The sequence below is a fragment of the Hirundo rustica genome, chromosome 1 (genome assembly GCF_015227805.2).
Source record: "Hirundo rustica isolate bHirRus1 chromosome 1, bHirRus1.pri.v3, whole genome shotgun sequence".
Taxonomy (NCBI): domain Eukaryota; kingdom Metazoa; phylum Chordata; class Aves; order Passeriformes; family Hirundinidae; genus Hirundo; species Hirundo rustica.
In genome coordinates, this window is record NC_053450.1 from 20,012,465 (window position 1) to 20,029,772 (window position 17,308).

General features: G+C 34.8%; 1 protein-coding gene across 50 annotated transcripts in view; it reads right to left on the bottom strand.

Moving 5' to 3' along the window:
• The window catches only part of RIMS2 (regulating synaptic membrane exocytosis 2), a 456,916-nt gene that overhangs the window by 202,046 nt on the left and 237,562 nt on the right, over positions 1-17,308 (bottom strand). For 25 of the 50 annotated variants that reach the window (XM_058419196.1, XM_040054978.2, XM_040055074.2 and 22 more), the window contains 6 exons: positions 17,010-17,218; positions 15,539-15,658; positions 13,599-13,698; positions 12,672-12,795; positions 6,612-6,658; positions 5,362-5,474 (listed from right to left, as the gene is read on the bottom strand). In XM_058419196.1, the coding sequence (XP_058275179.1) occupies positions 5,362-5,474; positions 6,612-6,658; positions 12,672-12,795; positions 13,599-13,698; positions 15,539-15,658; positions 17,010-17,218 (713 nt within the window). The remainder of the gene's footprint in view (positions 1-5,361; positions 5,475-6,611; positions 6,659-12,671; positions 12,796-13,598; positions 13,699-15,538; positions 15,659-17,009; positions 17,219-17,308) is intronic. The other 25 variants (XM_040054866.2, XM_040054931.2, XM_040054851.2 and 22 more) reach the window with 1 other exon arrangement.

Genomic DNA, 17,308 nt, shown 5'->3' on the forward strand with positions numbered 1-17,308 from the left:
TGCATAAATTAAATCTGCAAATCTGTTACAAAATTATATCAAAACCCTTTGGTGGAAATTCTTGCCTTAGGGGAGTCAGCAGGAATCTTACCACTGATTCCCCAGGAGCAAGGATTTCTCTTTGCAAGTCTATAGACAACATTTACAATAGATTTAGAAATAACATGTAACAAAAAGAACAGGTAGGCAAAGTGTGATTTAAAAGTGGGGTTGGAAACATGAGTTAAGGTTGATCATCTGTTTCAGGGAGATTGTACATGCATATTCAGAGAGAAACAAGTACAATGCACACATTGACAGCTTTGGTTACTTAGGAAAGTGAGTAAAATAAAAGTTTTTCTTTTTCTTGCAACCTTAAGAGTCATGTCTATGAAAAGTCCTCCTAAATACTTTGAAAACAATTAAAAGAAAGTTAGTGCTGTCTGGTATTAACATTACATGGGGGTAGGTACAATCTATGTATTTCAATTCCCTAGCAATCATGACAGAAATGACACAATATACACACAAAACCCTTGCATGGAATGGGATCTAGAGAGTTTAGCAAACTGCATATATAGATGCATTTAAAACATATTTTTGTGCTGTAACACTTCAGACCACATGCAACCTTGTGGCCTCCAGCAGCTACATCAAGACTACATCGAATACAGGAAACACAAATTCCTGGACTGGCTGCAAATTCCAAGCAACCACTCCCCGCCTTCAGCTTAGGGCAACAGCTAATGGAGTGGCACAGAATTGGTAGAGTATGGGGCAAGGACAGGAAAAGGAGGATGTGTTGATACCTCAGAGGGTTGGTGAGTGGGAGGAGCATGGAATGGGTCACAACAATCCCAGACAGATTGGAATCTCCTTTACCTCTGCTCAGTTTTCCTGAGATTATTGATCTAATTCAAAATGATAGAAAGAAGCTACTACTCTTATTCACTTCCATTAGAAATTACCCAAAGCGAGGAAATGGGCACTGAGATGATGATTCCTGCACAGATGCTGGAGATGCTGGAGAAATCTGTTCTATAAAGTAATCTGTTCTTACATCAAAGAAAGAGGATATATATAAGAAAATTTGGCAGTCTGGATCACAGGTTTTGCCTGACGTGCTCCCTGTGTTCTGCAAGGTGCAGCAGCTGCACTCAACCTGCCACTCTGCACAGGCAGGACTGCAGAGCCCAGTGTTAAAGGCTCTTAACAGAACGTGACCTGGTCACAATAAAAATAGATTTTACAAGGGAAAAATTAATTATCACAGGATATTGGAATCCCAAGAGGGACAGAATCTCTCCGACCATGCACCAAGGGTCCTCTCCTCACCTGTTATATTCTGCCTTGGAAATGGAGGAAAATCAACACATTGTGTGCACTACCTAGAACTTTCCAGGTTTTTATGTTAGAGCAACAGCAATCTACTTGTATAGAGGTATAAAGGGAAGGAAGAAAAGGAAAAAGAACATGTGAAAGGGGAGGAGTAGCATGTGTTGTACTTGATCTCATCCCCTCAGTGTGTTGACATATAGGCCCTTCATAATGTACAATAAAGGCTTTCTATTATGCTGCATACATTACAATTAAAATTAATATAACTTTATTTCTATTGCTTTATAAACTGAACATGTATGGAACATCTACTTAAGTGGTTCTATGGTTCAAGTGTACGGGGAAATAGATTAATTTTTTAAATAATATCCCTTTTTTGCTAGAGCTTCCACCACTACAAAAATTAAATATTGTGATTTTATACTTGTATCCATTTACATGGTCTTATAGTTATTATTCCCTAAACCTAACCATTGGAAAAGCATTTCAAGTTATACTTTTTATGCAGTATCAAAAATGTAGCCAAAATTCAGTAGTTAAGCTAAGAGCACCAACATACTTTTATCTTATTCAAAATTATATTAAACAAAAAACAACTCAGTGAAAAAATACAGAAACAAGAACAAGACAAAGCAAATAACTTTAAAAAATATATAATTGCAATAATAGTCAGATACTATCCTGAAAAACAACATGAATAAAAAGTGCTATAAAATAAAACACAGATAATATGGATAAATTATATTAGTAAGTTATAACACACAAGAGTTTACTGTAGTTGCACATAATTTGTTCAATTAAGTATTTACTCGGGCAGAATAATTATTAATGTAAAGAAGATTTCCTCCCTGTGTGAGATGGTTTACTTTGTGGTCAGTCCTATTAGTCAGCTCTAGACTGACACTGTGACCTCCACAAAGAAAACACACAGACCAATGCCAATACAGAGGAAAATATGGACAACTGAACAGAGAAAGACAGCCCTGAATGCTACAGTGGCATTGCTGCAGCTAAACAAGCCAAAACCATACTGAACATAAAGAAATAGATTCCAAAATACCATTAATACATAAAAAATCTTTTAAGGATCTAGAGCACAGTCTGAATAAGCCTATATTCAAGTATTCATTCAAATACTTCAGACTTTCACCTGAACTGTTGTGTCTCCATTTCTGCCCACAACTCTTGTGTTTCACTGCCTATTTTTCACAGTAACCACAGCAATCCTTCAGGAATACATGCTGTTCAAAGGCACAGAAAATATGGAAAACAAAATCTTGCCTTTCATCTGTTTCTTCAAATCCATCAAATCTGCTTGATTTCAGCTATCACCCAGAATGTCATTGACCCATCACTTCCACAAAGAACAGCATCCTGTTCATTTATTGCCAGGGTTCTGTAGTTATGCTCCTGTCTAGGCACTTCCCATAAAGAGCACATTCACAATTACATTCAGAATTTAGTAGCTCCTTTCACTTCTACCTTACTCATCTATTTTGAATGAATATGTGACCCATCCACTGTTAGAAAACAGCTGATTAACCCATGGGAAACCAAGATACTGAAGCACATCTATTTTGTAGAATTCAAAATAAAATATCTTTTGTAGCTTGAGGAGATCTTTAAAATTCAGTTTTACCTTACTACTTCCTTTTGTTAAAGGTCCAAAATTAGAAAATCTCATAATCCATCCTAATTTTTCAAAACATCTCCAACTTTAGAAACACGATTTTTTCACTAACTCTTCCAAAGTTTCAAAACTTTAAAAAATTGTAGAATGATAAACCCAAATATTAAAAAGTGAAGGAAAAAACTGTTCATCACACTACTTTCAAGAACAAATAAATACCCAAATCTGATGTCACAAAATTATAATTTTTCAAAACTATCTTAAAGTATCAGATCAAAAAGAAACTACATTGTTTTGAAAGCACTATTCCTGTAGAATACTTCAATTCTCAGAAATTCCTCTATTTCTAAAAATGTATATTAGCCCCTACATTGCAATGTGCCCAGTTAGATCTCATGTTGCCACCTATCCAGAGCATCTTCAGACTCTATGATAACCACCCGTGCTCGCAAAGAAAAAAGTTTAGTACCTGCCTCCCAAAGTCTGGACCCAACAGCAGCAAGAGCTGGGTTGTGCCCTTAACAGGATTAACATGAAATACGCCTATTTCAAATGTTTCATTAGCTGGGCAGACAAGACAAGCATCCAAACTTTTGAACTATCTACTAATCTAAGATGTTTAAATTGCAATTTCAGAGAGTTACAGAGTAATTCTGACTTCAGTTTCACTCAGCTGGAGCTTTGTGTTCTCAGGTAGGTATCAGCTGCTCTCTGAGGGAAACATAGATAATATGTAGTAGGGAGTATTGAATGTAATTGCAAACAGTGCATAAGGAAGTACAAAAAAAAAACAGGAAACATTTTCTAATGTCTCTTAACATTATTTGGTATCCTTAGATGGAAAGAAACTTTTTAGAGCAGGCATTTATATATTGAAATATTCAAAAAATAAATAAAAATAGGAATTATGCCTTCTTGAGTTAAACACTGAATTTTATATGCAATTCTGAGAAATAAAGCCTTTGGATTTCTCTTATTCTCAATAAATTAGAATATATCTCAAAATTTCCCACTACTATGAATATATACCTCAAATTTCAGTATCCTATCAAACCACTAAATCAAAAGACTTACTAACTTCACTAAAAAATCCTAATCTTAAACTCATGATGATTTTGATCTGAAACTGAGAAAGTCAGTTATATGTGTTTCCTATTTGGACAATTATTCCAGAATGTATGTGCACTGGTCATCTGAACAGCTAACTCTTGCTCTTGAATTTCCTGCTGGGAGCTAGGCATCACAACTTTTTGACAGCCTAATCTTTTATGAAGTTTATACAAGAGAAATTTCTTTCTTCCCTGTCTCTCCTATAAACAATTTTTACTGTCTTGTAATAAAAAGAGAGTTTTTCAAAACTTTGGTCTGTGTATTTTGACAGTTCATGTTCCCTTGTCATTGTATTTTTGCACAGCACACAGCATTCTACAATCAAGATTTTTAGTTTTCCATTTATCCAAAGGATTGACTCTTTCGAAGTAGTTAAGAAAATAAAAAATTATGCATTGTAAATGGTTGTTCTGATGAGCAAACAAATAATGTCTCATGCACTACAAAATGGAGCCAACATGGCCACTGAAGCAACAAAAATATTCTCCGTCTTCTCTACCAATATCATAAACCATTTCTGTGAGACCTAGAAACAGTCTGCTTGGATTTTATGCATATTTTTATGGTACACTCAACATATACAAGAAGTAACATGAATGTGACATTTCCAAACTTTTTTAACACCAGTTTTGCACTGCTTCCATTCCATTTGTTGTTCCTTTTCAATATGTTGGGCCACAACTGAGCACTTTTGAAAAATCACAGTTTGGAATTGCAAATAACATGGAGAGGTGCACAAAACTCAACTTCTTCAGTTTATTTCAAAAAAAGCACCCTTTAAAAGAAAACATTCACATAATGAACTTCCTTCTCAGTGAGAGTGAAGAGCATACCTGAGTAACACCAGTACAAATATAACATGAGTAAAATATCAGAGGGATAATTGGGGAAGTTATATATGAAAGTTAGTGCATAAGAACTAAGCAGCTCAAACATCCAAGCACACAGGTAATAAAATCTACCAACTCTACACGTAAGTGCGGCAGTTGAAAAAATGTTTACACTCAACAGCACAAACATAACTGGAGGCCAAGAATAGACCTTTCTGAAAATTTGACTCTACCAGTCTAGCTTACTAGATTATATACATGTTCAACTCATATACAATTCAACTCATAAAATTTCCAAAAGCTAATGGAATATGATTATGAAATTCTGTACCTGCCTATACTAAGATGTATAGTGTTAAACAAAAAATGCAGCTAGTTTAACAAGAAATTTCTGTTAGATATAGCTAGCACTACAGTAAGAGTTGTATATGCTGCAAAAAGCACAACATTAATATCAATGAAATGTTTACATACTGAAAGTTGTCCAGACAAGAACTGTGGAACATCCCTTAACATGCCAGGACTCATAGGAGAAGTCACTGAAATAGAAGGTCGATCCATTTTTTGAGATTCAAATGAACTAGAACCTGTAATTATAAACAAAAATATTTTATAAATAGTAGCAGTTATGCATATATTTCAACATTCTTTTAACAGAAATTGTAGAAATATAACCAAACATACAGTAAAGTTGTGATAAATATCACTTTTTAAAATCTATTTAAAATTACCAAATAATGATACTCAATCTTTTGGTGATCAGATGCAATCAGGAGCTTTTATTTATAGAATGGAAAAGAGATTATTCAGATATTTCTGACTGTAATTATGTCAGTAAGTAGAAGGCCCAAAAATAAACACATTACTGTGGTCAAATGAATTCAGTCTTCTGACTTATTATCTGGTACAATCAGACTAATTTTTAATTAGATTTTTACAAAAATATCAAGATGTACCTTATGTTCTTGTGCATTTTGTTTTAATCTACAAGGTCTGAATACGGTCAGAGGACAAGTTTTGATATACAAAACATAGAGGAAAAGAGAAATATTTTTATAAATACAAAAGACAATCCACATCTCACAAAACATAAAATTAATTTTAAGAATTGGGCAATGAGTAAAAAGTCATTGAAGGAGTTTTTCACATTATTATAATCAAGTTTACACCATTTCATTTATTCATGGCTTCTATTATAATAGGGCTCTAAAACAATGACAAAAAGTAACTCCAGGCTGAAATCCATCTTATCAGATCTAAGCCAAAAAACAAGTTATCTTTCCCTACATAAGATATGCGTTTAGTCAATTTAAGTAGCACTCAGTAGATCAAATAAAGTAAGAATGTTCTGATTTCAAAGTAGCTATCACTCAGGCTATAAACTGAGAACATTTATTTCTCATTTTTAGTTTATAAAATGCAATTGAAATGCAAAGCAAGAGAAAATAAAAATTGCTATTAATGTTCTTATATATTATTTAGAATTATACTTTCTTCAGTCAAAACTCATCTAAGCTTATAACCAATGTCAAACCTAAATCATGATATCCTGAGTTTTGATAGCTTATTATTAAACAAAGGTAGATAGATAATACAGTAAGATGACATATTGAGACAAATATAGACAAAAAGACAAGACCTATACTGACTGCAGAGGATATTTTTCATTCTATTTGTGCTTACATAAAAGAGAGAGGTTTTCCTACCCCACAATTGAAACTTACTGGACTCCAGCTGTGCATGTGTGCTGTCAGGTATTCTGGGAATGTCCCTGAAATCAGGAAAATTAAGACAGGCTGATCCTTATTCTAACAAGCATATTTAAATTTCAGTTACACTATAACACTTCCCAATCCACCATAGAATGCCTCAGGAATGATGCATGATCTGCTGGCTGTCTTCAGCCACTGGGATGATTATCTGTTATCCAATATAAATAATTTCAGTGTCAAATTAAATGCTACAGAACAGATTTGGTGGATGCAGGAGACAGCACAGTCACAAATAAAATAATTCAGTAAATAAAAGAAGAATCTCAGAGTTAATGGTAGACTAAAACTGTGAGTAGTAGATTTTACAATGACATTATATATTATTAAATTTACTGGACCTTCACTCAAACATACTCAGCTGCCAATCATGGCTATCCCAGTACATTCTTTACTGTCCTTGAACCACAAATTTAATCAATCTTACCTTTTCCATAACCAAATAAAATGTATAAGTTCATTTGGCAAAATTGCATTCTTTCATATACAAGTTGCAACACCTGTATTAAATTGTGTGCAGAGCCATGTAATTTTAAAGCACTCAATCACAATTCCCCAAGCAAAGGAATATATTCTTCCTCTGAGGAGCAAACATTACTGTATGCTAATAAAAACTATCAGTATGCTAATAAACAATTTCAGAGCTATTTGAGCAAAACCAAGCAAGATGAAGAGCTGCATTTCTGAGTCACAGCAATACCAGTATTTTCAATCCTGTTGTGTGTTTCAGTGCAGCTGGTTTCTCCAAGGCCACAGCCAGTCCTGAGAGGTGGCCATGGTGGGGAGAGGCTGAGGCTGCACCATGCAGGGCCCAGCTGGCTCCTTGGGTGCCTCTGTGATAACATATTTAATAAAGGATAAAACAGGTGTGCAGCAGCTATGAGAAAAAACAATGAGAAAAAAAAGCCATGAGAGAAATGTCGTTGAAGACACCAAGGTCAGGGAGGAAGGTGGAGGAAGAGGACTGGCTGCAAGTCCTCTTCCCCATGCCATGGAGTGCTTGGCTGAGAGGGAGGCAGAAAAACTAGGAAAAAATGAGTGAATTTGAGCCTGTGAAAAAGAGAGGTAAGGATAACGAGGCTTCAGTTTTGGTTTTATTTTTCACTATCCTTTTCTTTTATTAATTAATAATAACAAATTAATCTTCCTCAAGTTCGTTTTGCCCACAGTGGTAATTGCTAAGTGGCCCATGAGCTTTTTTATCTTAGTTCCTCCCCAAGTCCTGCTGGGGAGGGAAATTGAGAGAACAAGTCTTTGGTGCTCATTCAAGGTCAGCCCACCACAAAAGTAAATGAAAAGGAAAGGGAAATGAAAAACCTTCCAATAATATCTACAGTCTCATACAATGAAAGAGTCAGTATGATATATAAATAACATATCTATTTCCTTTAGAAAGGCTTTTCCAGAATACCTTAGTATATATTTTCCAAACATTTTTCAAGACTCACTAGAAAGACAGCTTTACTAAGTTGGCTGAGGACTCTTTCCAAGTGAGTTGATGCACAGTATCCAATAACTGAAATAAATCAGAAGGCATGAAACTGCTCTAAGTGCCCACTACAGGCAAAAAAAAAACCTCTTTTGTTAGTACTGAAAACTTGTGACAAACTCACAAGCGCTATTGAGGAAGCAAATATTTAAGTTTGTATATTTGATATAAGGAAAATTTATAACAGGATCCAATAATTGTCTAGTAATTTACTCAGAAATACACTCTTGAGCTTAACTCATAAATACAAAAAAATTCTTCAACCATACTGAAGTATGAAAAGAAAACCTTGAAAAAAAAAGATATATAAATACATAATACATAAATCCTTCTAAAGACATGAATACGAGTTTTCTATAGATAGCTGAAAACATAAACTAGAGAGCTTTGAACATTATCTTCTATGCTCCTAAAGCATACAAATCCCCATATTTCATGGTAATGTGAATGGTATTTCTTACAAGGAACTCTCATAGAGATAAAGAGATGGAGGAGTAGTAAAATTAGTTTCATAGTAACTCTTTGCATAATAAGTTGTGTTTCACTGCAAACAGGTTTTATAGAGTAATTATTAAAACACAGTGCATTATTTCTTCCAAATTCAAAACTGAAGAAACCATGAAAATAACATGCATTTTAAGTTTCTGAGATTTAGAAGGCAGAAAATAAGTAAGTTGTGGTCTATAAGGTACAGCCAGCTCACACTGATTAGCAATTTGGCCATCAAGTTTTCACAGAATCACAGAAGTTAGGTTGCAAGAGACCTTCAAGATCATCGAGTCCAACCCATCTCTAATACCTCAACTAGACCATGACACCAAGTGCCACATCCAGTCTTATTTTAAACACATCTAGGGATGGTGACTCCACCACATCCCCAGGCAGACTATTCCAGTACTTTATCACTTTTTCCTAATATCCAGCCTATATCTCCCTTGTCACAGCTTGAGATTGTGTCCTCTTGTTCTGTCTGCTGTTGCCTGGAGAAAGAGACCAACCCCCAGCTGACCACAGCCACCCTTCAGGAAGTTGTAAAGAGTGATAAGGTCGCCTCTGAGTCTCCTTTTCTCCAGGTTAAACAACCCCAGTTCCCTCAGTCGTTCTTCATACAGCTCGTGCTCCAAGCCCCTCACCAGCCTCGCTGCCTCCTCTGGACACACTCAAGCATCTCAACGTCCTTCCCAAACTGAAGGGCCAGAACTGGACACAGCACTCAAGGTGTGGCCTCACCAGTGCCGAGTACAGGGGAAGAATGACCTCCCTGCTCCTGCTGGCCACACCATTCCTGATAAAGGCCAGGATGCCATTGGCCCTCTTGGCCCCCTGGGCACACTGCTGGCTCATGTTCAGCTGCTGTCACCAGTGCCCCCAGGTCCCTTTCCTCCTGGGCACTGTCCAGCCACACCAACCCCAGCCTGTAACGCTGCAGGGGGTTATTGTGGCCAAAGTGCAGGACTCGGCACTTGGACTTATTAAACCTCATCCTATTGGACTCTGCCCATCTGTCCAACCGTTCCAGGTCTTTCTGCAAAGCCCTTCGTCCTTCCAACAGGTCAACACACGCTCCCAGCTTAGTGTCATCTGCAAATTTACTAATGAAAGACTCCGTGCCTTCATCCATGTCATCAATAAGAATATTGAACAGAGCTGGCCCCAGCACAGACCCCTGAGGGACACCACTGGTGCCTGGCCCCAGCTGGATGCAGCACCGTTCACCACCACTCTCTGGGCCCGGCCATCCAGGCAATTCCTAACCCAGCAAAGAGTGCTCCTGTCCAAGCCACGAGCTGCCAGCTTATCCAGGAGTGTGCTGTGGGAGACAGTGTCAAAGGCCTTGCTGAGGTCCAAATAGACAACATCCACAGCCTTCCCTGCATCCACCAGGCAGGTCACCTGGTCATAAAAGGAGATCAGGTTGGTCAAACATGACCTGCCCCTCCTAAACCCGTGCTGGCTGGGTCTGATACCCTGGCCATCTTGTAAGTTCTGTGTGATGGCACTTAATATAAACTATTTATTTTAAGATGGAAAAAATGGTAAATTGCATGACAAACTAGCATGGTTTGTTTTGTTGGGTTTTTTTCTTAGAATGGCTTTCAATTTTATCTGCCTTGTCAACTTAGCTTGTCATCTTCAGTTTTCATATAACTCAGCCCATAATAAAGAGAAAAACTAATAACTGTGTTTACTGGAATTTGGTTTTGTTCTCAGAATATCAGTATGTGACAATAGGTTCTCAGCTAAGTTATTTGCTGGTAACTGAAAATTTCTTACATGATTTAAAGTGTTGTCAGGAAACCATCAAGACATTCTCCTTATAAATAATAAGAATTATCTCAATGCAAAGGAAAATCCTTCAACTGGCCATCAATAATTCTAATAAAAATAAATACCACTAATGATATCTGGTAAATAAGAACTTTTAAATATTGTACATACACTGAAACTTTATTTCCCAGAGCAAAAAAAAAGTCTTATGAAGTTATGGTTCCTTAGACAAGCATAGGCTATTAATTTTTATTGTCCATTTGATTATGAACTGAAATCTTCTAAACTGGAAAAAGTAATACAGTCTTTTCAGATCATCCTAACCTCATGAAAAACATTTCTGACATTATGTTGTTAATATCCAACTCCAAAGAGTTACACACACCTAACTAGAATCTAAAACCTACCAGTTTGTAGTAAGTATTCATCACTGAGAATCTTTTACATCTACTGGAAAATGATACTGGGAATCAAACACACTGAACTACACTTTTATCACTGATCTAGCTCCATTCTTCAGACTATGAGGCAAGCAGTTAATGCAGAAAAAGGCATCTTGAGAACGCACATCACTTTGTTAAAAGAATTATAGAAGAGCTGCTCGAGCAACAGCAACATAACAGAAGACGATGATAAGGAAGCTGAACAAGAGACACCAAATATAAAAGTGCAAGAAATAATAAAGGAGATTTTATACAAAGAACAGAATGCAGAAAGATTTTTAAAAATTGGTATTTTCAAGATGTGAGTGAGCTGCTCCTTGAAACTTTTGCTATAAACTTCTATTTGAGAGATACTATGAAAGATTTGTGTATGAAATTGAGACCTCCCTTTCTGAGACAAGTACTGTACTCTGTCCCTTAGCATTACTCTTATACCTCCCAAGTTACGCAAATATTTTTAATGATAGGACAGATTATACTCTTGTTACCCTAAAGGAGATGGAATTCCATATGTATGCAGGAGACAACCTCTCATCTCACTGACAAGATAAAGCTGGGGGGTTTTTGTTGTTATCAACTTTGTTTAAAATTGTCATACCAAATTAAGTTCCTACACCTTAAGTTCCCGATGTGTCCAACACAATAAATTCCGCTTACAGCTGAAACCATAACAGTCATCCTCACTGAAATGCCCTTCTTGGATTATATAGTTCTAGATTCTTTTAGTACTTCTTAATTTTCAGTCATATTTTCTTATATGAAAGTGCATCTTATACAAAATAAAGGGATAAATGTATTTATTAAAATGTTATTATAGAATACTAAAACAGTCCAGGTTGGAAGTAATCTTGAAAGGTCATCTGGTCCCACCTGACATGGAAAAGGGAATCTAGATTATACTACCTATCACTCTGCCCTGTTGTGTCCCATATATCACAATAAAGTTTGGGTGAAAAAAAGAAAATTTTGTAAACATCTTCAAAATCAGTGATAATCATTCCTATCTTCTCAACCCTGATGTGACCAGACATGAAACTTCCAATGGAAAATGAAAAACATGATGCACTTGGCTTTAGGGTATAGGAACTTGGAAAAAAAGAACAGTTGAAGAAGGGGAAATACTGTCCAGTACAACAAAGCAACTACTCCTATGCAAGAAAAAATTAAGTTTAGACATTGAGAGGTAGGTTTGAAGGCTAATAAAAATTGGCAACTTACAGCACCAAAGAAAAAGTCCAACACAGTTCTAACTATTCATTCAGATGTGTTTTGTATCAAATAACAAGCAATAATTTAAAAGTTCTATAGAAGAAGATGATGTGAATGTGGATTTGAGACTTTCCAAAGCATACTGATTTTTTTCATTAGCATACTATATTTCACACAAAATTCTGCATTGCATACTCTCAATAAATAGAATTCATCATCAGTTCATAAACCAAATATGATCTCATAATTTTATGTATGTATTATAAAAAAATGGGAATGGAGAAGTAAAAATCAACAGTCAAGAATTACAATGAGTATAACCACAGTTTCAGAGCCAATACAGGCTGGCTTACCAACTGAAAAGCCAGAGAAGGCAAATTATTTTTAACCATAATAGCAGATGATGCCTGAGACTCTGAGAATACAGGATTTCACACCAGCTCTTTTTACTCACTTGCATGATCTATCATTCTAGCTATACTTTTGGTTTACAGAATTTTGCATAATTTTTTTCTGTTTACAATGTTAATGAATGTTTGATATACTCCATCCTAAAAGTTAGCAATTTTATCATATTTAATATAAAAAGTACATTAAATTACTTACCCTATTGGTCTCGAAACTACAAGTTCTACTTGTGGCTCAGGTTTGGATTCTAAAATGATATTATACACCTCCTCAAAGGTGGCTCCTTGTAGTATCCTTCCATTCCATTCTAATACTTCATCACCTGTAAGTCAAGTAATAACACCATGCTTAGGAAGTTTGCTGTGGTCAGCACTTAAAATAGCAATTTAAGCCATTGTACTGTCAGTTTTTCAGATTGTGAAACCTGTTTTATAGAACAGGTCTGGAGGCCTTTGTGCAGGAAAATCCCAAGTATTAAAGGTTTTCTGCAGCTCAGCTTCAAATATATAAAGTTCTGTGAAATAATATAATCGGTAGGACCCCTACTGAGTTAGATGCTGCTCTTACATGCTTTGGCAGCTGTGGCATACAGAAATCCCAACATGCTCCTCAGAAAGTTCATATCTAAAACATCTTATCTCACCAAATTACTGCTTTGAAGATCCATGTACTTTTACAAGTCTAGTATTTAAGGTTCAGATAGTTCTTATGTTAACAGTTAATATTTCTTGAACATTCTTCAGTCTAGCAATCTCTTATTTGCATGTTGGAACAGAAGCACCTTCCTAGCCAAGGTATTTCTGCTCATACATTTTTTCTGCTCATAAATTTTTTCTGCTCATAATTGCTTGGTTTGCTCTAAACAAAATATACACCACAAAATGACTGGGGAGGATATCAACAGAATATTATTTCAAGTATAAAAATGAGCAAAAATGTTAAAATATTTTTTGAACATGAGAATATATATTTCACAAAAGCAGCCATCTAGTAACAGTGTCAGGTTGAATTCTGCAGTATTTCATCAAATTTATTTAATATAATTTCACATGTTACTAAACTTGCTCACTTGTTATCACCTTCAGAAAAGCAACTCAGCAGTATAAAACTATAGTAGATACATACCTGGTCTAAGATGCCCCACTGTATCCGCTAAGCTTCCTTTTTTAACTTTGGTGATAAATGCGCAGAGTCGACCTGATTCAGTCATCTTTCCTCCTACTACCTGTTTCAAATAGGAAGTATTTTCATAGTATGAAAATTACTTTAAATTATTTAAATGTTCTGGCAATAGAAAGAAGAATTCAGCTTTTTCCTTGGGTTTTATGTAGTACAGGTAACACATATACACTTGAAAAAAACACTGCAGAAGTTTGGCTATGACAGGTTATTTCTGTAGCTATTCTGACAATATTTACAATTGAAAAAAATGGAAATAGAGAATCCTAAAGCTTTAAAGTTTTAGCAAATACATGCATAGTATCTCATTGTATTATAAATTACCACCCAAAGCAATGTAATGTATTGGTCATTACATTGCTCACTTCACTATTTTTTTAAATGGAAAAAGATATATTAATATAACATAACTCAGGATGCTCACACTAAGCAGTGAAATTCCCTTTGGCTTGGCAAGTCAGATGAAAACACTTGTCACACTGAAAATTTTTCTACAGGGAACTTCAACAGGTTTGCCCTTGATATTTATCTCAGAATCAGACTTACATGTCAGAATCAGTCATAACTGAATAATCTTCAAATTCTTTAGGCTTCTTAACAGTCTTCATACTGGGACTTAAAAATCATAATACTAAATCCAGTTTTGTTTACTTTCAATATGTAAATACTTGAAAATTCAGGTCAGGGATAAATGTTGGAAACCACTCTTTCCAGATGTCTATTGGGATTAAAAAGTAGCTACTCTTGAATCTGAACTATTAATGAATCTCACTGAAGAGTTCATCTACATAATACAAGATTTAGAAAATTTAACATTGATATTTATACAAAAAGTTCTTCCTAATGGCACTGTTAATCTCTTCTCTTGCATTTTCTGACTACACAACAAAAATTACCATATAAAACTTGGTGTTCAGCTGGCTTACCCACGGACTTCAAATAAAATTGTTTATTAATTAAACAAAAATTTAAAATATTTCCAAAACATGTTAGTATATATAATACATAACTACACTGATTTAATCCTTACTCATAGGGTGTGAATATAACTGAACTTGTATATCTGAGGTGAAGTACGAGTCATGCTAAGTAGAGAATGAAAAATGTAAACTTCTTAATAATTTCTCACAGCAACGACATGGAATCAAAATAAATACATATTTGTTTCTTTCACTGTTTATAGTTTGTTCTCATTCTTGTACTAGTATTTCTGGAACTGCAAATAATAATATCACACAAAATTGAGGTTAACATATGAGCTAGAAATAATTCATAATGTGTTTAAAGAGCACTGCATCATGAAAAAGAGGTAAAAACATTTAAAAAAAGAGTACATTTTTCTGTGATAAAAACCAATTATATTGGACAGTTTTCCATTTTGCATTTTTAAAAGGTGGCAAATCAAACAATCAGAGGAGAGAAAAATTCAAAATTAGGAAGTTTCGTTGGCATACTCTGATCTGATTGAAATGTCATTAACTCGCAGATGTCCCCTAGGTCTTCAAGAGAGATAATTTATTTTTCACTTTTCTTCTTATTCTTGGAAAATAGAAGTTATACCATGGTGCAATGCTCCATACTGAAGAACACAGACTGGACTTGGCTTGCCTACCAAGGGTGCAATTAGTACTTTGCTAAGAAAACATTCTGGGAAAACTTGTGAAAACATGTCTAGTCTTTCAGAAAAATACATTTTTTTAGTTCTACCAAGGACTCTTCAAAATTACTCTATGTAAATGAATATAAAATGTCTATATTGTAATTTTGAGAATGATAAGGCATTATCAATATTGGTATGCATACACTATATAATATGAAAATACCTTAATTATAAAAGTAGCTAGTTTAACTGAAAGTTGTTAGTTTCAAAATTGTATATCACCAACCTTCAATCCCAGCATTGCTCCTGAATCTCTAGGCACACTTCCATCTTTTAGTCGTTTATTTAACAAAATCCGACCAATGAGACGATCTCCATCTTTGGATGGTTGCCAGGTTACTGGATGCTATCATATGGTGTTAATGAAAATACAGTGAAGAGTATTTTAATGAAAAATATTTCAGTAATACTTTTCATTTGCTGATATATTTAAAAAGTCCTATGAAAGTATTATGATTACACTAATGTTTAATGTAAAAATGACAGAAAACTGCTGGAAAATATTTATTTGGACATATCATTCATCAAAATGGATGTCTAATATTTAACATTATCTATTTTACTAAATCCAATTTGTAAATATCTAGAATGATCATTCAATCTTGATCTGACAGATATAGACAATTACACATAGTTATCCACACACAGTGAGAATCACACCTGAATACTGAGAAAAACATTGCTAAAAGTCTAGTTTAAAAGTCTACTATTAAAAGAGTAATACTGGAAAAGACATTTAACTCAAACTGAAAATTTGATATAAGAAATGCTTTATTTTTCCACTACTTCAAACATTTCAATTTTTATCCAAGATCAACAAATATTTTTAGTGTTTTACTTTCTCTCAGTAGTAGTAGTAGATTAAAATTTAAAAATACTATTAAAAGGTATATTCATTACTTCATTTTAATATTCTGTCTTGGAATCATTAATTCACATATGAAGCACAGTTACAGTGAGTGTTATTATTCCATGGACACAGTTATACTTGTCTATTGGCCTAATTAACAAATTGTCAAGATTTTCTTTTGTGTAATCATAGTACTTTTTCACGGAAAAATATTATTTCATGCTCTATTTCATGCAAAATTAGCAGGCACAGATAAATCTGCTCCCATTACAACTAATAACTCTAAAAAGATTTATCATAATCTCCACCAAAAAGAAAGCAAAAATAAAAAATACCAAAGCAGATGGCAAAGCCTTTAAGTCTGCACAGTACTGCACAAAAATTGCATGGCAACAAAACAAATGAACATCCATGATAGTGAAAGGGAAAAAAGAAAAACAACTTTTCTGTGCAGAGAGACCCAATTTTCTCCCTTTTTCACCTGGGGTTTAAACTATTAATTTAATTTCAGCCCCAGGAGTTTGGAAATAGTAAATCAAATAAGCCAATTGGTAGAATGCTTATTGTTAATTACTTTATTCTTTAAAGTAATATCATGATATGCTAATTTGCAACCATAAAACAACATTCCTTTATGCCTCTCATTTTTTTTTCTTAGGCTGCCAAACAGTAAAAGCTGTGAGCATGCAAAGACTTTTCATTTGTTTTTCTTTTCTGCACCTTAAGAAATGCTATATTGTCTCTAGAAACACCCTATCTTTTATTTTATGCACTATTTTAATGAGTGACAGAGAGCAAACAAAGACCAAATGAGCAGGTTAAAATGCAGGCTCCATAATCTCAGTACCTTCTCACTATGGCTATGTTCCTCGTTTAGAGTTGTGCTACTACACGTATCTACCCCAGAGTCTTTTATCTGGGGCTCAGACCATTCCAAATCCTCTTCCAAAGAGTGGCCACCAAAGCACACCATTTTCTTTTGCCTCTCGGATAAGGTGTTAGAATCCGACAAAACTGCCTGCTCACTAGTTTTTCTTTTTCCCCTTTGACTGTCCCCTATAAGTGTAGGATAAAAAAGGATACAAAAAAGAAAACATGCAAAGGTGTAAATAAAACCAAGGAAATGTAAAATGATAAAGGAAACTA